At 36.7% G+C, this 26,973-nt stretch overlaps 1 protein-coding gene across 2 annotated transcripts in view; it reads left to right on the forward strand.

The window, feature by feature from the left end:
* Positions 1-11,562: 11,562 nt before the first annotated feature.
* The window catches only part of arhgap15 (Rho GTPase activating protein 15), a 40,505-nt gene continuing 25,094 nt past the window's right edge, over positions 11,563-26,973 (forward strand). Inside the window, exons 1-6 of one of the 2 annotated variants that reach the window (XM_058391715.1) lie at positions 11,563-11,703; positions 16,830-16,989; positions 18,716-18,772; positions 18,996-19,063; positions 20,896-20,983; positions 21,631-21,720. In XM_058391715.1, coding sequence (XP_058247698.1) covers positions 16,840-16,989; positions 18,716-18,772; positions 18,996-19,063; positions 20,896-20,983; positions 21,631-21,720 — 453 coding nt within the window. In that variant the 5' untranslated portion in view covers positions 11,563-11,703; positions 16,830-16,839. Of the gene's footprint in view, positions 11,712-16,829; positions 16,990-18,715; positions 18,773-18,995; positions 19,064-20,895; positions 20,984-21,630; positions 21,721-26,973 lie in introns of both variants that reach the window. The other variant, XM_058391714.1, reaches the window with a different exon arrangement.

The following is a 26,973-nucleotide window of genomic DNA, read 5'->3' on the forward strand; positions in this document are numbered from 1 at the left end:
GAAATATATTTCCAGTTTCATCAAGTTTTGAACACTGAGATAAAAAAAGAATCGACAAACACTTAAAAGACAACAACAATAATAATAATAATAATAATAATAATAATAATAATAATCCTATTATTCCAGGGATTTTATTATTCCAGAGGTGGATAAATGGAACAATGTTTGTTGCATGTTTGGGAAAAGTCTTGTGGTTGGATGTCACATTTATTTCTAAAATAATAATAATTAAAACAATTAAGTAAAAAAAAATTTAGCTTATAAGACTAAGACGTTCTAAAGACTTGGGATGTAAATAGGACATTCAAAAAGAAAACATAGCTAATATCAGGCACTAACACACTAACACAGCACTGGCTAGTATAAGGAATGGCCCAAGCTATATATAGCAATATCCAAGGTATGGGTAAGGGTACTGGCTAATATCTATAGTGTATTCATAGCTTAGTTAGGGTTTAGTAATACTAGTTTAAGTATGTTGTTGTCGTATTAGCATGAAGAAAGTTTTGCTGCAGCTCTTCAGGCTAACAGACTGATTTCATATTCAGGACTATTTTTGACTTATTAGCCTCAAAGAAATGGACAGAATCGTCCTCTTCATTCATTAGACAGGAACTATAGCGAAGTGACTGAAACTATCTGAACAAACAAAGGCAACACAGAGCAAGTGCTAAATAATAGTAAGAATAATCAGCATGTTGTGTTTACTGGGTCTCGCTTTCCTGTTGTTTTCCTGTTCATCAGTCCAGTTATGACGAATACACTCTACTCCTGTCCTCTGGCACTGATTTTGTTTCTCATATGCCAGTTTAACAGCTCGTGTTAAAAGCCACAACACACAGCAGGTTCGGTTTATTTGCTGCAGTTCAGCTGAATCACGTTCTCACTGATTTTTTGTGTGGAAACAGAAAGTAGATCTGGTCTCTGATATGCTAGTTGGTTTGGCAATAGAGAGCAATTATTGTGTTTCCCAGACCAATCATAAAAAGCGAGTGAACACACTGGGGTTCAATTCAAGCGCCTGTTTAGAGCGGATACACAGACTGCAATATATTAAATATTAATTCTTCCTTCACTACAAAAATAAAATACACATCTTTAATTAAACTGAGTCTGTATCATGCTTTGTTAATAAATTCTCTTGTGATCTACTCTACGGAAGCCATCCTTTCTGGGATCACGTGAATATGGCAGACGTATGACTCTGTTCGCTCGGTCTCTCACCTAAAAGAAGAGAGGGAGAGTTTGTTGCTCTTCTAAAGCAGGGGTCAAAGGTGAAGCCTGAGGGGGGCAAAGGCAGGACGCTTGACCCGGTGACTCACAGACCTCCCCCCTTCAATCCTGCCGTCACACTCCGTGTCTTATAGAGAAAACTTTAATAGAGTCTCGCAACGGCAAGAGAAATAGAGAAAGACAGACAGTAGAGGTGTGAAACTCGAGCTGACAGAGCAGCAGGAAGGATATTAACACCACACTCACATCAATACGCACACAAATTAAAAAGGTTTCAGCCTTCTATTGTGACTTTTACGATCCTGGTGGAGGCTGAATATTAGAGTTGCACAGAGAGAGAGAGAGAGAGAGAGAGAGAGAGAGTTATCAGACTGTTCTGTCCTCTAGTGGAGAGAAAAAAGCATTTCATACATTACAATCTTTATTATCTTTAATCTTTATTATTAGTATAACTTCTTAAATCAAACACTAATATAGTAATGTTTCACTAACAGACAAATTCCTTAATTAAGCTACAACAAAGCTGGAGGTTTATTTAACCCTTAATTGCTCAGTTGTATAAATGAGACAAAAGTCACTCTGGATAAGGGCGTCTGCCAAAATGGTGTAAATTTCTACAAATGTAAGATTACATCTTTTTACACGGACCCACATGTCTTTGCCTGCAGAGTCTAACTTTACATCAACGTTTCATCAGAAACTCAAACTCGTACATCTATAACTTTAATAAACTGAAAACACGTGATGAAGAGGGCTCAGCGATTCAGCAGCAACTCGGAACGCACTATTAGATTTGAAAGTGTCAGATCATCAGCAGTCTGCTAATTCACAAATGCAAATAACTTTTCCACTTTCCCAAAGCAAGAACATGCAGCTCCAGTGCACATGTGGGCATGGGGATAGTTTATAGAGTGCTGTCTGAGAGGCTTTGTTTGTGTGTGTGTGTTGTATTGTGTTGCCTGTTTCTCACGCCGCACTCTACGGTTATGTCTCTGTTCACTGTGAGCTCAGTTTCCTGCTATTGAAAGAACAATCTCTGTCCCCCTCCCCATTACCTTATCTACCCATCACACACACACACACACACATACACTTGTTTTTAACATCCTTGTGAGGACCTTCCACTGAAATAAACATTATTTATCTTTGCTAATAATTAATTACTACAAATTCTAAGATTAAACTTAACCCCAGTAACCAAAAGACATTTTGTGTCTTGGTGTCATTTTTTTTAATAATTTGAAATAAAACTGCAGTTTTTCCTCATGTGGTCCAGCTAAATGTCCAGCTAAATGTCCCCACAAAGTCAAAACGGTCAGATAGTAGTATCCTTGTGGGGACATTTTGTTTCTGGCAAGAGATTAGCACGCACGCACGCGCACACACACACACACTTGCCTATTTCTACTGTACTTATAAAACACTACTACTACTACTACTACTACTACTACTATTAATAATAATAATGACAGCAACAACAACGGTAACAATAATAACAATTATTATTATTTAATTTTTATTATTATTATTATTATTATTATTATTATTATTATTATTATTATTATTACATTTAAAGTGCATTAAACAATGTTAATCGTGTTTTATAAAAACATAAAATAATTTTGAGGCTTTATTAATGGAAGTTAACAACAATAAAGAAAAATAATAAAAAAAAATTAAATTATTGTAATAAATTAAATATTTAACCAATTTAGAAACATGCCCCATAATACCACAAAACTAGAGTACCCATTTATTTATTTATTTATTTTTCTAAATTGCTTCATTATTATTTATGTTCCATATAAAGAGTTTTGACTTTGACTTAAATGCTACATTTGTGTTACAGAGCCATTGAACCTTGTCTGAACTCCTTTACTGGTTATTAATCATAAACACATCAGCTCAAGATTATATAATATATACACTTTTAAATCTCTATACATTATAACAGTCAAAGATCTCCATCCTCCTCTGTGCTCGTTCTACATCTACAACATGAAAATCTTAATGCAAACGTAAATTGGGTTTAAAGAATAATTAGGTTGCAGCTCGGAGATTATGGAAAAGCTTGCTATTGTTTATAAAGACATCCAACATCCATGGGAGACGTTTTAAATCCTGTTTCCAAATGTCTTGAGAACCAAGTCTTTTGTTTTGTCCTGGCTTTTCATTTATGGTTTTGTCTTTTAATGCTTTTTTATTGTGTGTGTGTGTATTTCTTTTATTAGTTACTTCATTAGTTTACGTCAATCTACTATTTCTATTTTTCCTCACTGCTGTATAAAAAGTATTTAAGTTTATTGCACTGCACTGGCCCAACACTGTATGCGGCATGTTTGTAGAAATAAAAGTGACTTTCAGAATTTAGCACCTTCCTTAACCGAGTTTAAACAAATTCAATTGATCCGGACAGGGGAATGTGCTGTATTAATTACCTAAACTAGTCACTAAGTAAAGGTTTGCTTGCTGAATACAAGTATTCCTTTAATAAATGTTAAAATAAAACTGTGAAAAAAACCCCAAATATAAATAAAAAATAAATAAATAAAAATAAAAATAAAACTAGCATATTGGAGCATTTCAATATTATTTATAATATTTATAATTGTAACATTACAGTAATAACAAAAAACATACTCATAATATAAACCTTAATTTAAAATAAAGTTATTAAAAAAACAACAACAACAACAACAACTTCTCTGTAACCCTATATAAACACACACACACACACAAACACACACACACACACACCACAACTGTGTTCCAGCATTTTTAACTAAAGATGACAAGCCGCCTTGAACTATGCGCTCTCTCTCTGTCTGTCTCTCTGTCTGTCTGTCTCTCTTTCTCTCTCTCTCTTTCTCTCTCTCTCTCTCTGATCAAAGTGAGTCTCCAGTCTGTCAGCACAGAGGTGCCGTTTGAGATTAACACACCTAAGGTTCAGAGTTTAACCTCTTCTGAGACATGGGAACCAGGAGCAAGAGGCCTGAGGACAAAACTGAGTTGGACCTCTGTGTGTGTGTGTTTGTGTGTGTTTCTCCCGGAAGCTCCTTCTCTCTCTATTTGCCAAAGTCTTTCTCTCTGTAGTAGATTGTTTGTCTTGCGGCTCAGAGCCTCTGTTCACCTCTCTCCATCAGAGAGGATGAGAAAATCCCCCCTACTTCACCTCCTCTCTCTCTCTCTCTTATCTTTTCATGCTGCTCGACCCCTCTAAGGCAGAGTGACAGGGCAAACATACATCACATGGCGTAGAGGTAGCGGCATTGGCAGGGACGGCTATTCACACTGTGTGTTTCATAAACATAGGATTAACCACAGACACACACACAGACACACACACACAGACACACACACACACACAACACCCTGCGTGACACACTTCCAGAGTAATAGAAGCTGACACTGTTTGCAAAATGGAAACATTCCTCTCTCTCTCTCTCTCTCTCTCTCTCTCTCACACACACACACACACACACAACACACACTGATTTTAATTCCCTATGGCCATGATTTTGGTAGCATATTAAAATGGAGCACTGCAGTACATTATCAATATATTATTATATTGTTGCATTTGTTGTCAATATTTTCTGAAATATAACTCCACCCATATAATTAAGCTTTATCAACCTCATAACATTATATGAGCATGCATGAAACACCTCGTTATTAAAAAATCGTTATCTGTGAGCAACTTTGCTTCTAAAGGTTCTCAGCTTCTAATGAACATCTTCAGCAAATATCTGGGGATTACACAAACGGCATTCTCTTCTCTAATTATAACAATTTTCAAGTCCTAATTAATTACACGCCGCTTCGGGATTCAGGGTAAACAAATTCCTGTTTCAGAAATAGACAAAATTAACATCATGGAATTATTGCATAGTTTATAAATGGACTAATTTGAATGCTTTTAAATGACCAGTATAAAGAGCTATAATAGCTTGATAAAAAGAGTCAGAAATCGAGGTTTATGACTATAAAGTTTTCCCAGAGGTTCAGTATCCAGTTTTAGAGGGAGACAGAAACAGATTACTGGGTTTTCCAGTTAACAAGCTGAAAACTAAAGAACTTTTTGATAACTCAGAGGATATATTAACACTTCACCCTTGCTGGTTAATTCTATTAAAAGAGATTTTTCTTTTTATGTACTCAGCATTATGCTAGGTCATGACATACAGACATGACTAGCATTTAAAACCTGTTTTAAATTCCAAAATTTTGATTACAGATTACTTTATTTTTCCCATACGAGTCCTACAGCAGCCGGGTTTTCTAGAAACCTAGCAACACTAGCGAACAGAAAGAAGCCTTCCTCTGAACGATCCGATATATTATCCGATAATGTTACAGGATCCATGGAGTTGTGGAATCTAAACACAATTCAATTTTAATATTACACAACTCAAAAAATAAGAGCGCTTAGCCTGAAATGCACTGATTAATATCTATTCACACACTAATCCAAGCACAGACCCCCAAACTGGCAGTGCTGGGATTTGAACCTGCAGCCTTCTAAACCTTAAAATCTACTGCGCTTCCCCTGCCCCAAGCTTGTTATAAATATCATTTAAATGATCCGCCCTAGTACTGTCCACTCCAAGCAATTTTTCTCTGCTCTTAATGCGTTCCTTTGGCCCGTCTTTCATAAATCAGGTCTCTGTCTCTATCTTATGGCCGTGTGTGGTACTGCGTCTTACAGCATATGCTCCAGAATTCATGCGTAGTCTTTGGCTCCATCTGGTGGTCTGATCATGTACTGCATTTTAGGCACATATGTTCAAGTTTACGTGCACCAGAGATCTAGCTTCACTAAGAATTAATTAACAAGACCAAGGATCATACATTTCTGCTGTAAATGAAGTGGTTTATGGACAGATTCCAGTGTTCTAAGGAGGCTGACCTTAACACATACATGCTACATGTTAACTTTTAATTTACAATGAACCTGATGTTGTTTAGTTAGCACATTCGCCTCACACCTCCAGTGTCCTGGGTTTGAGTCTCGCTCCCGCTCACTGTGTGTGTGGAGTTTGCATGTTCTCCCCGAGCTTGGTGGGTTTCCTCTGGGTGCTCTGGTTTCCTCCCACAGTCCAAAGACATGCTTCTAGGCTGATTGTGGTCTCTAAATTGCCCGTAGTGTGTGATTGCGTGAGTGAATGAGTGTGTGTGTGTGTGTGTGTGTGTGCCCTGCGATGGGTTGGCACTCCATCCAGGGTGTATCCTGCCTTGATGCCCGATGACGCCTCAGATAGGCACAGGCTCCCCGTGACCCGAGTATAGACCAGAAAAGCGGTACAGACAATGAACTGAACTGATGTTGTTTACAGCAGTGCTCATATTTTTAACTTTTTCACTGGGTCACGTGATGCTACTAAATAAAAAAGACATTTTGTTCAATATTTGTAATTTGACTAAAAGAAAACATCCACCCCAATATTTCAATATATTGAAATATTTGTGATACTGGTGCGAATGTATTGGTTGATCTGGTATGTCTGCAAGAGCATCAGCAAAAATCAGCAAGAGCATCTATTTTTCTGCTACAGTCAGCATCGTATTCCAGTATGCTCGTATTCACAAATGCTGCAGAAACCTACAGGTTTTGTGCCAAAATAATTTTGAAGTCCCAGCTGAAGAGAAACAACCCCATATAACATGATGCAGCCACCACCATGCTTCACTGTGATGATGAGCTTCTTTAATTGTGAACCACAAAAAGTTCTACATTGGTCTCTATGTTGGATTTAGGAGGGCTTAGATTTTTTTTATTTCCATTTTTGGGAGAAAGGACTACAAGAACTTATTGAAGAATATCTTTTACTAGCCCTTTTGTCTAGTTTAGAGGGACATCCTGTTCTTGGAAATGTCACTATAGTGCACCATCTTCCCCACTTCACTTTCTATGGTACAGATGATATCTGATGTACTTAAGGTGATATCTAATCTAATTCTTCTGAACCCCTTTCCTGATCGATAAATCGTTTCAGCATTGAGTTACACCGATCAGGCATAGCATTATGAGCACTGACAGGTGAAGTGAATAACACTGATTATCTCCTCATCATGGCACCTGTTAGTGGGTGGGATATATTAGGCAGCAAGTGAACATTTTGTCCTCATATTTTATCAACTTTGGGATAAAATATTCACTAAAGTGCAGACTTGAGCGAGTTTGATGAAGGGTCAAATTGTGATGTCTAGACGACTGGATCAGAGCATCTCCAAAACTGCAGCTCTTGTGGGGTGTTCCTGGTCTGCAGAACATCAGAACTGGACCAGAAAACAATGGAAGGAGGTGGCCTGGTCTGATGAATCACATTTTCTTTTACATCACGTGGATGGCTGGGTGTGTGTGTTGCTTACCTGGGGAACACATTTTTGACTAACATTGTCTTGTTCACTGCACAAAGTCAGCCTATATGTTGTTTGTCTGCATTGTCTTGTCTTGTCTTCCTGTGCACTTCTGTTGTATGTCTAGTTCTTAAAGACTGCATCTTAAGTTTAGTTTATTTTTTTAGTTTAATTTTAATTTTTAAATTATAGTTTAATTTTTTTATCTCTATGTTATAGCTCCATGTTTGTCTGCGTCACTGTACTTTGTCTGTGTTATGTGTAGCATCTCTGGTCTAGGAGGAATGTTGTTTCACTTCACTGTGTACTGCATCTGCTATATATGGTTGAAGTGACAATAAAGCTTCTTTGAATTGACTTTGACTTTGACCTTACCTTAAGTCAGCTTACCTGGGGAACACATGGCACCAGGATGCACTATGGGAAGAGGACATGCCGGCGGAGTCAGCGTCATGGTTTGGACAATGTTCTGCTGGGAAGCCTCGAGTCCTGCCATCCATGTGGATGTTACTTTGACATGTACCACCTACCTAAGCATTGTTGCAGACCATGTACACACTTTCATGGAAACTGTATTCCCTGATGGCTGTGGCCTCCTTCACCAGGATAATGCACCATGCTACAAAGCAAAAATGGTTCAGGAATGGTTTGATGAACACAACAACGAGTTTGAGGTGTTGATTTGGCCTCCAAATTCCCCAGATCTCAATCAAATCAAGCATCTGTGGGATGTGCTGGACAAACAAGTCCGATCCATGGAGGATCCACCTTGTGACTTACAGGACTTAAAGGATCTGCTGCTAACATCTTGGTGACAGATACCACAGCACACCTTCAGGGATATAGTGGAGTCCATGCCTCGATGGGTCAGGGCTGTTTGGCAGCAAAAGGGGAACCAACACAATAGCAGGTTAGGTGGTCATAATGTTATGGCTGTTATGGTGTACATGCTTTGGAAGATCTTAACGGAGAAAATCTTCAGCAAATCATAAGAAACCAAGAATATAATCCTACAGAAACAGCAGATCATTATTTGGGGGTTAATCAGAATCACATCATTGATGGCATGTGAGTGATAATTACTTTTAAACGTGAGGTTGAATGTAATAGGTTGAGTCACATGACATATTATATAACACTTTCTTTCCCCTAAAATGAATATTAGTATTCTTCTTCTTGAATTTTGCTGCTGTGTCAGGTTAAAGGTAGGAAAAGATCTGAGGTTCATCTTGGTTTTTAATTTATTTCCATATCCATTTTAACAAGTGTGTGCAGACTTTTTATATCCACTTCATCTCCATAAATAAAAATAGCTGAAAAGAAAGAGAGGGGGTGAAGGGGAGGTCGGCTGGGGTAAATATATATATATATAAAAAGGACCCAAATGCTGTTGAGAAGGAACATGAGTTCTATTTTAAGCAAGAGTAAGCAAATAGTTTAAATTATGCAAAACATTTCTGCTAAGTTCCAAATTTGATGGTGAAGGAAGAACATTTGTGGTTTCCAGCACTACAAAGTGGAAATGAAATCATGTCTAATCATGGCAACTCCACCACTGTTTCCTGTATCAACAGAAGGTGAGATGGTGGAACACGTAGGTTAAGAAATATTTCACAGCACTGACATGAAAGTCTAATAATGAAGATATGAATGTCTCTGCTTCCTGTACAGCACAGCATGCAGAGTTCAAAAAGTTATTAAATACAGAAGCTTTCCATGGAAAAGCAAGTTTCATTGATAGATAGATAGATAGATAGATAGATAGATAGATAGATAGATAGATAGATAGATAGATAGATAGATAGATAGATAGATAGATAGATAGATAGATAGATAGATAGATAAACTAGGGGTAATCTATGAATTAACAATATGTACATTATAATTATTTTATATTGACAAGATGTAGCAGAATGTACAGGGTAAAGCAGAACTGCAAAATGGTGAAGTGTAGTGAGACAGAGTGTCCTAGCAGAGTAGTGTAGAGTTCAGAAGATTTATGGCTGGTTCCAGTGCGGGGGTCCTGCATCTCCTCCTGGATGGAAGGAGGCTGAACAGTTTGTGACTAGGGTGGGAGGAGTCCTTTATGATTTTGTGTGATCTGCTGAGGTGAAGAGACTCAATAGCAGGTATTTGGGTGCTGATGATGCATTGGGCAGTTTTCACCACCCTTTGCAGAGATTTATTTTCAGAAAATTGGTCAGGATCTTGGGGGATAGGTGCACTGTTTTTAATCTTATCAGGAAGTAAAGACACTTTTGCACCTTCCTAGCCAGAGTTGAGGTGTTCTGATGCCAGGACAGGATTCCTCAGAGATGTGGATTCCCAGGAACTTAAAGCTGGAGACGCGTCCTACTTCAGACCCGTTGATGTAGATGGGGAGTGTGTGCTGCTGTTAGATTTCTGGAAGTCTACAATGTGCTCTTTGGTCTTCGTGGTATTAAGGGTGAGGTTGTTCATGGAACACCATGCTGACAGGCTTTCGAAACCCCCCCATAAATTTATAATGTAATGTACATCATCTGGGAAACAACTTAAATATCTTATGTAGTTTCTGAAGGACTGTACTAAATGAAAACTAAATGATAACAATGTACACCGATCAGCGTGCTCAAAAGTTTACACACCCTCTCCGGCTCTTAGTGTATCATGTCACTTGCTTGTGTATCAGTGAATGTTGTGGCGAGTCTCTTAACTGTCCTCAGTGTAAAAAGATAGAGCTCAATTTCATATGACATGTTGGAAAGGGGTCAAATATGCAGAAGGTTCTGGAAAAGTAAAGAATGTACAGGAGGCTGGAGGATTTTGAAGAACAGTGTGCAGGTCTACTGTTCTGGACAAGCAAGGGACACATAAACAACTCATAATTCTCACTGGAAGGAAGGTGTTGATTCATTTTCTACTACAGAAGGCTTATACCTATTAACGCACTTTACATACATTACGTATTATGCATATTAACGTATTATACATATTAGCGCACTTTACATACAATATAATTTCTAATCTCACTCACAGAGACTTGTAAGATGGAGGCTCCACATTAACAGATCATCATATCGTATATTTTTCAGTTTCTTTTTGTTTAGAATTTGTCTCTGGTGTAAGCCCTTTGTAAGAATCAGAGTTAAAATATTTCTTCATGTTTTCTGACACAGGAGAGTCTTCTTAAAGGACACCCCACGCCCTGGACACCATCTATTTGAACGTCTGCCATCAGGTAGACAGTACAGATCATTAAAATCAAGGAGAAATAGATTTAGAAACAGCTTCTATTCCAAAGCAATAACCAAACAGGAAGTCCTTAGCGTAGTGAAAATGAAATGATGAATGTGCTACACTGGGTATAATACACGAGTAGTGGTGTGTTGTTTAGAAGCAGTGTAAGTTTAGCCGTATGTAGTCTGATACTTATTCGTCAGCTTCTATGATTTCTGTAGATCTAACAGGAAAAGCCACATCTTCACTGGGTGTGACCTTTCGCTACTTATCACAGAGACCTCTGCAAATAACTAGTTAAAGGATTAGTTCAGAACGGGTTAAAATGAGTTTGAACCACAAAAAATGTTTAAAAAATATAATTTTTGGTGGGATGTGTTAATAATTTAGAATACTCGATGTGCAAAATCTCCCACTGAGTCTTTTTATAACCACATGCACATGCTTACTTCAGCAAATAAATAAATAAATAAATAAATAAATAAATAAATAAATAAATAAAAAACAATCAATCAAACAAACAAATAAACAAATAAATAAATGCCTGGATAAGACTGACCAATTCAATTCAACAATTTAAACAACCCAAGTTTTAAACAATATCACCAGAGAGAAACAGGGTTCTTAACAATAAAAGCACCTCATTGCTAGGCCTCTGTGTGCAGCCATCTTGAGAGAAGCACAAGTTGGTGTAGACCTCAGGAAGTGGTGTAGCATCATGCCTGCTCTCAGACTTACAGGCAATGAAACGTCTGCATCAACCACGTGAGCCAATCGCACTTCCTCTAAATGACACTCACACTCTCACACACACATTCTTTTCTTTTACTGTCCCACCATCTCTAACCGTGGGATTATCTCAAGACAGCACCGTGACCATATAATCAGGTGAGCAGGTAAGGGTGGATTTACTTTTATTTCTTCTTCTTATTTCCTTCATTAGCATCACCTTATCAGCTGGATGATGACGAACACTTTGAAATGGAGAAATCTCCTATGCGATTGAGAAACCAGATTTTAGATGTTTTTTTTGGGGTTTTTTTTAACCTTGCAGGCCTTCCTGAACGCATAGAGCTGGTTTAGTGGGCAGTAAAAATGTAAACCTAGACGTATTATTTAGAGTTACATCATGCTTAAGATATTTTAGATTAAATGTTACAAAGGAATAGTTGTGATGGTAAAAATAAAAGTGATAAATAATGTACATCTGATGAGGTTTTGCTAGGGTTTGGGCTACGTCGCTGTATTTGGTTCTGATCGTTAAATTATATACATATAAAAAGTGTTCGGGAACGAAAAACAGTGCAATAATCGACATGCTATCTGACTTTGCTGCTTCTGAAACTTTGACTTAAATAGACACAAGACTCTGTTCTCTGCTGGCACTTGATTTCCGTTACCCCCTTTTTTTCAAGTGATTTATTTATTTCCTGTTGTTTGACAGAGTGAGCTGTTACTACGTAACGATAGGGCAGCATTTGGGTGCTTTGTGGGTGTAAGGTTCAGGGTTTCCTCACATTTTAAACTGCAAACTTTCCATACATGGAGTTGTAAACATCTCCATCTCTGATGCATTTAGACCAGAAGGAACATATGAAAATCTTCCATCATTTCCAAACTAGGCATTTTTAATCAATATTTCATCTATTTCATCGTATAAGATATTTATGGCCTAATGCTTTTGGTGACAAGCTATTACAAATAAACAATTACCTTCAGCATTAATACAGTATATAACAATAATAATTCATGCTTCATCTTACACCATACTATGCACCAGCTTCTGTGATTTCTGTAGCTCTAACAGGAAAAGCTATATCTCTACTGGGTGTAAATGTTCACTACTAATCATGGAGACCTCTGCAAATAACTAGTAAGAACTAGTTAAAAGGATTATTTCAGAACAGGTTAAATTGTTCATTTAAGTAAAAGTTAAAAATGTGGATCTAAAGCTAGACCTAAAAGAAAGCGGTGAATGGTATGGTCTCTGGATAAGACTGACCATAAATTTAAAACTTGAAATAAATAATAATATAATTAATAAAATTATAATTAATCATGTAGCATAATAGCCAAATATGCTAAAGGTTATACTAAACTAATAATCGACCACATTTACTGCTTAGGGTTGCTATAATTAGCAATAATTCATTTCATAATTTTTATTACATTAATGTAAAAGCCAAAGCTACATTTTTATCACTATATTATTCTTTGTAATCTTCAAACTATAAAGGGTTTCAAACTGTTTCATGAGATAAGAATCGATATTAATGTTTTAGCCATTATGATTCATAACAAACTAGGAATTTCTAAAATAATTCACACTTCTCTGAGCTGATGTTCAACAATGTTTTCTCTTATCCAAGTCCACAATGATCCGAACCAAACTTTTAACCTGCCCTTCCTAAAGTTTATCTGTAATTATTAATGTTTAAAGGAGAATTAGGCAAGATTCAGTAAAGTAGGTAGATGCAAGGGTAAGAGTGAAAGCACAAAGCTCCGCCCACTGATCCTAGCCAATGGATTTCAGCTGTACGGAAAAAAATGTGGACAGTCAGATTTCTATTCAAATATTCTGATTCCTAGCTAAACTATATTAATTGAATTTAAATGCATTTCTAAATCCATGTAAAGCGATACTGATTAGTTCACATAGTATTAAATCCTGTAATGTTTAATAATAAATATAATGAATTACATTTAACCTCATTAAAAGTATGGTAGTAATGACACACTGGGGCATGCCTCGCTGTCTCACAAAATGAGTGACCTGTGTGTGATCCTCAGCGAGGATGAAAGTGTTTGTTTTTACTCAGCGCTTTGAAAATACATGATCAAATCAGGTGGCATGTACAAAACCAAATTGTGTTAATGTAACTCGATTCAATTCAGTTCATTCAATAAGCTTTTCTTCAGCAAGCTAACCAAGCTTGTATTAGCAAGGACGGCCTTGACGTCTCTTTCAAGCTGCTGGATAGACAAGTTATAATATCATAAATGGACGAAATCTGGCTCATAATTTTTATGAGCATGGATAAAATTCACTGGTTATAAATCATTCAACCTTACAAAAGCTCTGCTAGTGTTTATTCTGGGATTACTGATTCTTCTTCTTCTTCTTTTTTTTTTATTAAAAACAGCAGCTCGTAGGAAAATTACCTGGCTGCGCTGGGCACATGCTGAATTTAGATTTATATTTTTTTATATAAAAAATACATATATTCATATATATATTTATATTTTATTCTTTCTTTCGGAATACACCGAGACTGAAATGAACGTGGAGTGAAAAGGATTTGGGGTATTGTCTATACAAGGAATGATAAGAGTCCCATCCAATTAGAAACAAGAAATCGAACCCTACTGCGGTTTTCTGATTTATTTATTTATTTTTTATTTATTTATTTTTTTTATATTTAACGTCTATATTTTTAGGTTATTTGTAAACATAAAAAAAGACTGCCTCGTTTATGACATTTATACAAACTCTTAGAATGTGCTATAAATAAGAACAGCTATAAATTAGAACGGCTATAAATAAGACTATTGAAAGTCCAAAGCGATGTCTACGAGCATAAAAGACTCACTTGGCAACAGATAAATGTTTGTTTGAAGCAGAAATTATTTATAATTATTTATTTATAATTATTTTTGATTTCCTGGCTGGTTGTGTTAATATTCCTCATTGATTCAAAACTTCATAGCTATCTATCAGGACATCAAAAATAAACTCATCCAAGTGTAGCAGAGTCCTTTCTGTATCCATTACTTACTTCTTCTTCTTTTTTTAAAGCTTGCTAATTATTATTTTTCTTTTTAAATCATGCTAATGATTCTCTTTAAGGCTGTTACACAAATAGAGAAGCAAAATCTCATGTCTATTAGATTTTGTGCAACAGATGTTTCTGCAAGAGAACATGGCACTGTTGGTTTTCACAGTTTCCTCTCTGAGGAAGTAACTTTATACTTTTGTTTCCTATCCTGTACCATAGCTAGCTACTTTATGATAAGATTCTTTGTAGCTTAAACTTGTTTAAATCATGACTAGCTTGTAGTATGACTTGTTATAGATGCAAAGTAGCTTCAACAACACTGGCTGGAAGCTAATAAATAAACTAGAACTTGAACAGAAACGATTATTTTGCCGACTACTGCTTTATATACTATTAATGCTGAAGTTCCTGAATTTATTTGTATTGAGAAATCACTTCCTTTAAATACCCGCCCTGAACATGTGCAACATGAACGAGTATCGAGAGAATAAACACACATTAATTCAGGTGACTATTTATTTAAATGTATTAATATGTTATATTATATTATATTATATTATATTATATTATATTATATTATATTATATTATATTATATTATATTATATTATATTATATTATATTATATTATATTATATTATATTATATTATATTATATTATATTATTATGTGGACTTTATATTATTAAGTCCAAACTGTTCACAAAAAAATTCTTTGTTACCTAAAAGCTAGCAAAAAAAGAGTAGAGAAAACGGTTCTGTCTTCATAGCCTGATGTTGGAATGATGCAAGCCTTTGTTTCAGGAAGCTGACTTGACCTCGTAAACACATGACACCAGGAGTGAGTCAAGACATACTAATCTGCTGCCTAAAACAATCTAAAATGATTTCTCTGGAAATGCTGTACAATGCTATATAAAGTCAGCTCCAGATTTACTGGCACCCTTTGTGAAATCTTTTAAAGAGGGATATGTCTTTGAGTTTAAACATATCAGGATGCCCCAGAGTTATGACTGAGCCACTGAGACACTTCCTGTTACGAGTGTCAGGGCTGGAGAGGCTGGATGTTTCTTCATGCAGGACAAATCAAGCGGACACAGTCTTAGTCTTATCATCTTCTTTAATTAATTAGATTTGTTATTTAGGCATTAGTTATCAGTTGTTTTGTTTATTTTTTTTGTTGTTGTTGTTGCTAAATTTATCAGGATTTTATTCACTTAACAACCAGCATCGATGATCCGCCTCCATGATTTACACTGAATATCAGGTTCTCAGTTATCTCAATTCTATATCTCAATTTTAGACAAAAAAAGTGTTGCTCATGACTAAAAAAAGCCCCTTGAAACGGAACAAATAAAGGTTTGGGAGATTTCACAATCCCAGCACAACTGATGAGAGCAAATGAACTCGAAAGATTGTTAGATTTTTCACCATAAGGCCAGTATCATTTACACACTAACGAAGTGATGCCTATAAACTGCCCTGTTTTTTACATTAAAAAAGTTTGAGATGTTATGAAATAAATAAATAAATATGGTTTTATTTTCATTAACGTCACACTTCACACACTTTCAGTAGAGGAAGTGTATTCATTCAGTGATACAGAGTCGACACAGGTGACTGACTTTATGCGTATTTCCTGCACTCTAATTTTACAGCACATTGAGCAGCAGCTATGATACTCTACACAAATCCAGACACTACACTGCTTTTATACCAGCTATAGCACTGGATCTACTCCTGTGAGAAGAAAGTGGGATTAGAAATGAAAATAAAGCTCATATGACATAAGCCAAGTGCATATGATCAATTATTATTCTGATTATTCAACTATTATGTAGCACAGTACAGTTATTTTTGTGCAATGCAGTATTTTATGTTCAACTACAAGGATTAAATATTAATGTAATATTAGAATATTAATATTATAAGGAGTTTAATGCTAGAAGTGTGCATGGAAAGATCATTGTGGAGCACTTCTTTTTTTGTTAAAAAAAAAAGTAAAATGTGTTGGACTACTGAACAGAAGGTTGTGAGTTCAAATCCCAGCTCCACCAAGCTGCCACTGCTGGGCCTCTGAGCAAGACCCTTAACCCTTAATTGCTCAGTTGTATAAAATGAGATAAAATGTAAGTCGGTCTAGATAAGGGGATCTGCAAAATGGCAGGAATGTAAATGTAAACACACACAAAAAAACAATTTAAACATCTGATCTTACATGTTCTTGTCCACTTTTTCAGCACTATCGCCATGCAGAATGTGTCGAAGCTGCCGCCTGTTCCTCTGGTGCTGCCTCAAGGAGCCGTAGCTATGAGGATCAAAAGCTCCACCGGTAGCGGTGAGCGCCTGAGTCAAACCAAATCTATGGTCATACCGGACCTGGACACAGCACAGAAACCAGTGAGACTGACTTCTTTTTACACACACACACACACTACAGCACATCATTTCCCTGTCCCATTATCCCTTTTATCACTGCTCTCTATCTGTAACTTCACATTAACTCATCAACACATACTCATCATTAATTATAGTTACATTTCTGTAACTGCAGCTTGGACAATAAAGTCTTTATTCTTCAATCACTAATTCATTATATGACACGAAGCATCACAGTGGACAAATCACTGATAAGATGATTTTTTTTTTTTTTTTTAATGTCTTTACTGTTTCATGCTTTGAACCTCTTTAAGGGAAAGAAAAAAATATTTATAGCTGTTTTAAATGATAACAAAAGTATTATATGTAAATGTTTTTAGCTTTAATGAACAGGAGTAATTCTTTCAGATATGGTGGACATGCGATTGACCTCTACACTTCAAAGAGAGGAAATTAAAACAAGATGCTACAATTACTAATTAGGCGTTAAGTGTTTATTCCATTTTTTTCGTCTACTTGCATCCATCAAATAATCTGAAATAGAGTAAATTTAAAAAAAAAAAAAAAAAAAAAACAAGCTCTGCCCACATGCTCATATGGCACAATTGTGTCATATATCCATGAAAAGCTTGATAGTAAAATGAAATATATTAATCATAAAATTAATTAATTAAAGATATTAGTTATGCAAACCTGCATTTATGTAATAAATAAAACAGGGAATCATTCACATAAGTAAATTTGCATTTTTGAAGAAGTTCCAATGTCAAAATTATTTATTTTATTTATGTATATTATTATTATTATTAGTATTAGTATTATTATTATTATTATTATTATTATTATTATTATATAATTTATAATAATATTGTTATATATTTGCATATAATGTTGTGCTAATTTCTTGAGATATCTCAACACCACCATACATTTAAAAAAAAATAAATAAATATTGTTTAGAAAATATATATATCATACTTCACATTTCTAATAAATAGCCTCCTGGTAGTCCAGCAGCAGGATCCTGCGCGTTCATTGCCATGGCCCAGGTTCGATTCCAAAGCAAGGAGCTAACCCAGCCACTGAAGAGTAAACTCTCAGTGCTGGTCCCAAGCCTGAATTAAATGGGAGAGTTGGGTCAGGAAGGGCATCCAGCATTAAAAAACCTGTGCCAAATCAAAACATGCGGACTAAATGATCTGCTGTGGTAACCTAGAACACCGAAGCAGCCGAAAGAACAACAACTTCACGTTTCTAATCATATCTGTAGCACCAAATAACAGAAATTAATAGACTAATCCTGGTCCACTCACAAATCTAGCACCAGAAATTCAGCAGTATGTGCTGAGAGATAAACCCGAGACTTCACGATGTGATGAAGACAGTAGAGGGCAGACGAGCTCTGTGTTACTGAACCTGGACTCTCTGCTGCTTTCACAAGACATTAATATCACTTACTAGCTGCCAGGTTACGTCTCCAACAGAGTGAAAACCTAAACCAAGGGATGAAAAGAAACTATGTGGACTTCACCTTAAAACTTTTTGGTTTATCATTTTTTTGATAGAATTGGTAGCTTGTGGGAACTGATCCTGTCACTGAGTCAAAACAAATCAAGTCATTATGAGGGAGTAATTAAGACAAAATGACAGAAATTAACGGCAAACTTTATGTTCTTTATTTTGAAAGAAAGGCTGTGAAATCACAATGAAATCACAATGTAAATGAAATTCCCCGATTTTTCTGCAGCTTAACCGACATCGCAGGAATCAGTCCCAGCACAACACCAGTCAAGGTGTACAGCAGGTGTGTGTACTTATTTCATCACAAATGAGAAGCAACTCCACAACAACACACATATCTAGGCTGTCTATTTCTGTGTCTAAGTCATGAACTGAATTAGAGCGGCATTCAAAGAATATGAAACTGTAAGAAAAAATATAGGAAACATATATAGTGAACAGGTATTATTATTATTATTATTTATTTTTTGCTGATATCTACTGACTTGTTATTAACTCTGTTACAGCTTCAGCCTTCTTTGCATGGGGTTTATCTGAACAAAACCAAGATCGCTGACGGAGGAAAAAAACTCAAGTATGTAAATCTGTCATTTTGTCCATGAACATATTTCATAATTCTGAGGTGATGTATAGTTTGTAATTCTATATAATTTTAGAAGTGGTGCCTTAAGTCAATATCAATATTTGCATGGGGAAATTTGATAATCTTGAACAGACCAATCAGATTATTAGCATGACCCGTGGTTTACCTCACACCTCAATGGTCACTTTGGGCTGGAGGCAGATGCTAATTTTATTTATAGTGCTAAACAACGTGCTACCAGGAACCGAGGACAAAAAAAACAAATATCAACAGAAATACTCAAGCTCACACGAGTTACAAACAGAAGCTAGACAAAGCCAACGGGAAAAACAGGAAGGTGACTAATTACTAAACACAGACTAATCACAGGTGAGCACCATGAACTCAGGAAATGAAACATATAACAAAAGAAGTCTTTTAGACTTCAACTGTGCAGGGTTGCCCTCTGGTGGTCTGGCAGGGAAGTGTCCTTAATATCTGAGACTAGATCCTTTAAATACAAGAACAATGAATATAATACATATTATAATATGTAATATAATATAACATGAAGATGACAAGCACTGAAATAATATGAACAGAATAATATGAATAGTCCTGGTCCTAATCATCATTTAAACTGAATTCTGGTTTCATTTAACAATATAGCTTATAAAATAGCACTTGATCCAGAACGTTCTGTTATTTTGCATTTTAGTGTTTATCATGCTCCAACAGTCTTATGTGCACACAACTTAAAGAAGCCACAATGTAATGAGCAATGTAATGTAATGGGGATGAATGGCACTTTGCTACACATTTAATTTATTTTGACTAGATAAATTAATAAAATGTCAATGTTTTCATTATTACAATGCACTCTCCTTTAAAAAAAAAACACGATTTAAAGCAGATGTTTTCCACCCCCAAATGCACCCCATTTCCCTGCTTTTCACAAGAACGTCCAATTAAAATGTTGACCCTTCAAAATATATGGACTTTTGAAAGGGACAATACTATAAGTGTCATATTTAGGTATTTAAAGGGACAATACTGTCATATTTATGCATATTTATCACTCAACAGCATATTTCATGTATTAAAGTGCAGTAATCAATGCAAATGTGATTTGATATCAGACTATGCTTAAATTTACACACACTCAGGAACATGAGAAGGACATTCACAAATACCAGATTTCTTGTGTAAACTCTCATATGAGCAATTTAGGCATAGACAGAATGAGGCCCAACATGTGTGTTAAAAAGGACATGACTGTATGTGTTGTATTTCTCTATTAAAATATCATCCTTATATGTCATTATATAGTTGTTGTTAGTGAAAACACACACATACATTTCAACATACACCGATCAGGCATAACATTATGATCACCTGCCTAATATTGTGTTGGTCCCCCTTTTGCTGCTAAAACAGCCCTGACCCGTCGAGGCATGGACTCCACCAGATCCCTGAAGGTGTGCTGTGGTGTGCTTCTAACACATCAACTTTGAGGACAAAATGTTCACTTGCTGCTTAATATATCCCACCCACTAACAGGTGCCATGATGAGGAGAAAATTAGTGTTGTTCACTTCACCTGTCAGTGGTCATAATGTTATGCCTGATTGATGTATTGTGGCTACATCAAACCGTTTAAACGTCATCACTTGAGTCAGTATTTCAAATGCTAAAGATCCACATCATATGTAAAGTAAGATGTGCCTCATGTGTGCAATATTAAATAAAAAAAACTAGTATCAGAATACTGCCCTTAATTAAACCTATACATACTTTCTAGCTGCTGTCTCTGAAATGATTAATTCTTTCTACACTCCTCTCTAGGAAAAACTGGACTTTAACTTGGGTCGTCCTGTCATCAAATGAGCTGCATTTTTACAAGGAGTACAAGCAAGAAGCAATGGCCAGTTTGGTAAGGTATCTGCATAGAGATGCGATTGATCAGCAAAACGTCAACACACCTACACACATAGCAACGCTGCTGCATTCAGTAAATGAAGCTAATTCAGTTCCAATACACATGTTCGAGTGCATGTTTCGTCTTTCAGTCCTCAGACTGTAAGCTTTAAATGTTGCCAGAAAGCTTGTCTCTTCATACAGATAGAAAAGTTACAATGGATGTTGGATAAAATGGGTGATTTAAAACAGAACCCACTCTACTCACCCACATGGAATCTCTCACCCACACTCACTGTTCTGTTCAGATTACCTTTTACTGGCTCTGGTACTGAGAAGTCACTTTTTTTTACCTTATTTTCTGTAAGCGATTGGAAAAAACCCAGCAAGGCTAAAGCTCCTTTGTCATCATTTACACTAAATATAGAAAAAAAATCAACCTAAAAAGAGCATGGAAGAAATGTTGTTAATAAAAGCAGAGAGGTTACAGGTGGTCAGTTACGCATTCCTCAATTCAGACTATAATTTAGACATCTCAGGTTATGCTCAGTGCCAGGATTTTTCTTCTTTCATCACCAGCCTGCATTTGAGATTTGATCTGATGCAGCCTCAAATGTACATTAAATCCTTTATTATTTGCTGTTCCTTATTTGTTCTTCACAGAAACCAGGACTTAAACCAGAAGGTGTGGACCTCTGCGGCGCCATTGTAGACTGGACAACAGAGAAGTCGAGTCGGAAGAACGTGTTTCAGGTTGGAAACCTTCTGCTAACTATTTCAGTAAAAAAAAAAAAAAATAGAGAGGGTTTTGTTTCTTCTGAGGCCAAAGAGAGGCAATTACTATACATCACATCTGCATTATGGTCCAGCTGATTTGTACCTTCACTACTCATTATGAAGTCCACAATGAACTAATAACTCTCTGTGTTGAGAAGACATGCGTACTAAAGACATACAGTGTACAGTTTGTTACTCTCTTCATTTCTCTCTCAATGTTTGAAGTTTTCTTTATAATGTTTTTCAACCCAACTCAGATAGAGTGTAGTATCAGCCAATGCCCTTAACTCTAACACTAATCTTTTCAATGCTCAAAACTTTCATATATCTTCTTAAACTGAGATTTATAGCAGAGCACTAGTTTGTTAAAGAGTACTGAAACTGGAGATTCCTTCCCAAAAATAATAAACAAACATCTCCAGACAGCAAACATATCCCTAATTATGCACTGTGAGATACTCATGGGTTGTGAGGAAAATGTGGAATCAAGAGGCAGGCCGGAGACAACTTCGACTGCACTTTATTTGATGTTCTTTCTTTTCTAAGCATTTTCTAACTCTCAGGCTCACACAGAGATACGCACAAACACAAACACAAACACAAACACAGTTCAGCTTGGCTCTCGCTCTGTGGTTTCCGTGCCATTTCCTGCTTTTATCCACTTGCTATCGCTCACTGAAACACAGAACACTTATTATTAAACTCCTATCAGACGTAGGCTCATCCCTACCACTCATTCATTCACCAGACTCCAGCTTTCATTCCTAAACTTGCACTCAGCCACATCCCTACCATATATATATATATATATAAGAAATAAATTTCGTAAAATTCATAAACGCACTTCACTTGGCTTCGCTTGGCTTTCCACTGATGAAGTTTTGAACGGCTCCAAGACTTTTGTACAACATAAGTGTTAATGGAGTGCAGAGTGATAAGAGAGTCTTTATTAAGTTCTAAAGGATCTGTATGGTGGACATGTCCGTGCTGAGCAATCTGATGTTTTGAGAGAAGAAGCTCAAACTACAAAAGTGCTTGTCTTGCTAAACAGAGAGTTACCAGGGTGGATGGAGTCCCTGATGATTTTAGCAGTTCTGGTACTCCATCGTTTGGTGTAGATGTCATGCAGAGAGAGAAGAGCAAACCCGGAGATGTGCTTGGGTAAATGGACCGCTCTCTGTAGGGCTCTGTAGTACTAAGTTGAGCAGTTAAGTACCATGCTGAGATGAACCAAGTCAGTAAAATTTTATAAAGCTCCAGTTTGAGGATCCTGGGGAGATCCTGAATTTCCTCAGCAGTCTCAGATGTTACAACCATTGTCTGGATTTATTCAAATGAGTTTTGATGTGATGAATCCTAGTCAGGTCCTTTTCTGGCTTGGTTCACCTTAGCCTGGATGTGATGACTTCAGGTCAGGTCCTTGTCTGGCTTTGCTTACCTGAGCTTGAATGTGATGACTTCCGGTCAGGTCCTTGTCTGGCTTGTATCACCTGAGCTTGGATGTGATGACTCCAGCTCAGGTCTTTGTCTGGCTTTGTTCACCTGAGCTTGGATGTGATGACTTCAGGTCAGGTCCTTGTCTTGCTTTGTTCACCTTAGCCTGGATGTGATGACCTCAGGTCAGGTCCTTGTCTTGCTTTGTTCACCTTAGCCTGGATGTAATGACTCCAGGTCAGGTCCTTCTCTGGCTTTGTTCATCTTAGCCTGGATATGATGACCTTAGGTCAGGTCCTTGTCTGGCTTTGTTCACCTTAGCCTGGATGTGATGACTCCCAGTCAGGTGGAGTCCCCCTGTGGAGAGAGTGAGCAGCTTCGGGTACCTTGGAGTACAAATTTCATTTTCTTGGGTCAGCTTGAGTTGTTTACTCCAACGTAAAGGAAACTATCACTGTCTCTTCCAATGTCCTGCAAATATTAATTGGGGTGTAGTTCCAATGCTGCTGTTTCTTCAACTCATCGAGGTAGGCTGCCACATTGGAATTGGAAATGAGGTCCATTTCCACTGTGTCGTCAGCAAACAGAGATAGAAGTGTAGCTGTCCAAGGACTTGCAGTCATGTGTGTAGAAGAAGTAGAGCAAGGATACAACCTTGTGAGGCTCCAGTGTTCCAGGTGATGGTGTTAGAGATAAATCCACTCTCACTACCTAGGGTTAGAAAGTCTAGGACCCAGTCACAGACAAGGGATATGAAGTCCAAGGTTTTTAAGCTTGCCATGTGGTTCCTGTATGGAACTATATTTTATAAACAGCAGCCTCACATAGTTCCCTTTGTTGCTGTCGGTGTGGCTACACGTAGTGAACCATTTAATCAGTGGACAAGCAGCTTTGCTCTAGAGAATCTAAGCACAAATATTAGACTTCTGTGCACACAACCAAGTGAACTTCATTATCTACACTAAGCATGCTCCCTAGATCATACCCAGTGGGTTAAGTGTGTGTCTGAAACAGCATTAAAGCAGCATCTAAAGAGAGCTAATCTTCGGACGAGTGCTTAAGAAAAAGTCCAATATTTATCAATACATGGACAGATGCACTAGAGCACATAATGAAGCCAAAGGAAAATGAAACACAGATTCCTGATCTCATCTCATCTTATCATAGCCAAGCGCTTCACCACTGGCCCCCCAAAAAATCTTTTTCTCCATTGGAGATTAAAAAGGCATTACACTGTAAGCTTAAGCAATCCTAAACTTGATATATAGAAACAAGTACTTGTAACGATATTAGCCAGCTATTTTGTGGTCTGATAACGCCGTCAATCAAATTGTGTGGATTAGAAAGGGGTGTGGAAACTTCTGATCAGCTTAGAGGACAATTAAGATTGCTGTCAGATGAAATACAGTTCAGATTTAGGATAAGTTCCCTTTTTCATGATCACTTTTTAAGCATTCAGGGCTGAGTTTTAGCTCCTTTCACTGTTGTAGATGTTCTCGTTTCACGGTCTGGACTAAATATTTTATTCCCTGCTTTTTTAAGGATTACACTAATAGCATTCCTACTTAAGCCTTAATATTAGGCGTGTTGATTTTGTCACTTTCAAAATGGCACATCAAAAAAAAAAAAATCACCCTGAAAATAGAAAGCATCAGCAAGCTTGCCATAAATTCGACTTATGCTATGAACTAATCAAGATATTGAATCCGGACAGCACACAAACCTACAATGTGCTTGCAACTGATGAAATATGAAGCCGAGTGTTAAAGTCAGCAGCTCCCTGTGTTCAGCTAGGAAGACTTTTACCACAATTGCTCTTAGCGATCCAACCCATACAGGCTTAATGGATAAATCTGAGGTCGTGGAGCATGGAACCACATTCAGGTATCACTTTCAAAGCCTTGTCAAAAACCCAACCTGTTTTCCCACATGGACATCAGTAACACTAGACGTTGAGGCAACAGCACACTTTTCCTACAGGAAGGCTTTTCCTACCACTGAAACAACACTGCAGCTGGTATTAAGGTTAACGCCTGTCTTTACACGGATCGTTTGACTCATCATTTCAAAAAACACAACATTCTATCTGGACGACAATGCTGAAAAATCCTTCGATCACACCATCACACGAATAAATCGGGAGGAAAGAGTGAATCATATCCAGTAAACATGAAATGACTCAAAGTTGTCAGATACATAGTTTAACTCTTTAGCACCTGTTTGTTTTTTCACTTTTTTATTTTGACAAAATTTCATCATCTGTTTTAAAGTAACACCCACTTTCCATTGAGAAATGTGCATCCTGAAAGAAGTATCACTTCACATGGAAACAACACGCTTTAGAAATTTGAAACTGATGGAATTCAGGAAGAAGGATGAAGAGATGTGTTTTTGCCTCTCAGAATCAGATAATAACTCATCCTCTGTTGAAAAAAAACAGTAAAAACAAAAAAAATAAAACAGTGTGTGTGTGTGTGTGTGATGGTGTGGTATACAATATAAAGGTTTTGAACACCACAGGTTTCTTTGGATTTGTTTTAAAATCCGGTTACTCCTTAAAAAAAAGGACAAGGAAGAAAATCTGGAACCTGCACTCATAAATTAATGTACTTATGGAAAAACATTACTGACACATTTTATAGTATTATAATATTTTACAAGTTATATGAAAGTCGCTCGCCACACCGCTGCCTCTTCAGTCATCTGATCTCAGTTCACACTAACATCACTGGGGATATAATCATGTGTGTATTGTGTAAATTGTCTAATTACAAACTGAATTGACTTTTTTGGTCAAAGCCTAATCATTTATAGCAAAAGCAAGGCAAAATATAAAGCAGAAAGCAGAGTAATTAGTCATTAAAAGGATGGAGGGCATTTTAAATGACTCCTGGGTTTTTGATTTGAGATGCGTAAACTGGGTCATTGTATCCGACTCGAAAAAAAAAGTCAAAATCCAACTTTACATTATCAGTGATCACCAACGAAGATGACTATCAGTGATGTGAATTGTGCTGTGATTCCTCATACAGCACCTTGCAGGCTGTTTAAGGCATACAGATTTAATTCATTCTGGAGGTGAGTTCTTAAGGTGAAAATTTGTATTGCGAAACAAATTTTCCCATAAGAAATAATTTAAATGCAGATAATCCGTTCCAGCCACCTGAAAATATGACCAATATTACCAATACGAAGCGTATGTAAACTGTATGGCTGCTTACAAAGAACTGACCCAAGCCAAGCATTCCATGTCAAGGGTCCTCACAGGAAGTCGTGCCACCAAGCTTGGGCTAAAAATAGAACAGACCACCCACGCCACCAATCTGTCAAAAAAAACATGCAAAAATCACCTAGCTTTTGAATGCATGACAAAGGCAACATTGGTATCGGGGGTTGACGCTTTCAAAACAGCTTTCACTGACTGAAAAAAAAATGCATAAAATCAGCTTCGCTTGGCTTTCCACTGATCCCGGACATACACGCAACTTAGCCGGCATTCGGTTCGGTTCGAAAACACAAAATTTCAATTCTTAAGGAGAAAATTTGTAAGGGAGGGCATTCGTATGCTGAGGTTCCACTGAATATCACTCACACTTACAGAGATGCCTGAATAGAAGCCCCAGTAATGGGCCTGATGGAGTTGCTAGTAGAGATTATTTATTAATATGAGCTAATGCTGTGATGTGTTGTCTCGAGTAATTATGAAATGCTTTTCAGGTTGTCATTTATTATAGAAATCAAACTGATGACTGTCAGGACAATAAGATCACAAATTCTGCTTACAATCAGCATGAT

The sequence above is a fragment of the Hemibagrus wyckioides genome, linkage group LG06 (assembly GCF_019097595.1).
Source record: "Hemibagrus wyckioides isolate EC202008001 linkage group LG06, SWU_Hwy_1.0, whole genome shotgun sequence".
Classification (NCBI taxonomy): Eukaryota; Metazoa; Chordata; class Actinopteri; order Siluriformes; family Bagridae; genus Hemibagrus; species Hemibagrus wyckioides.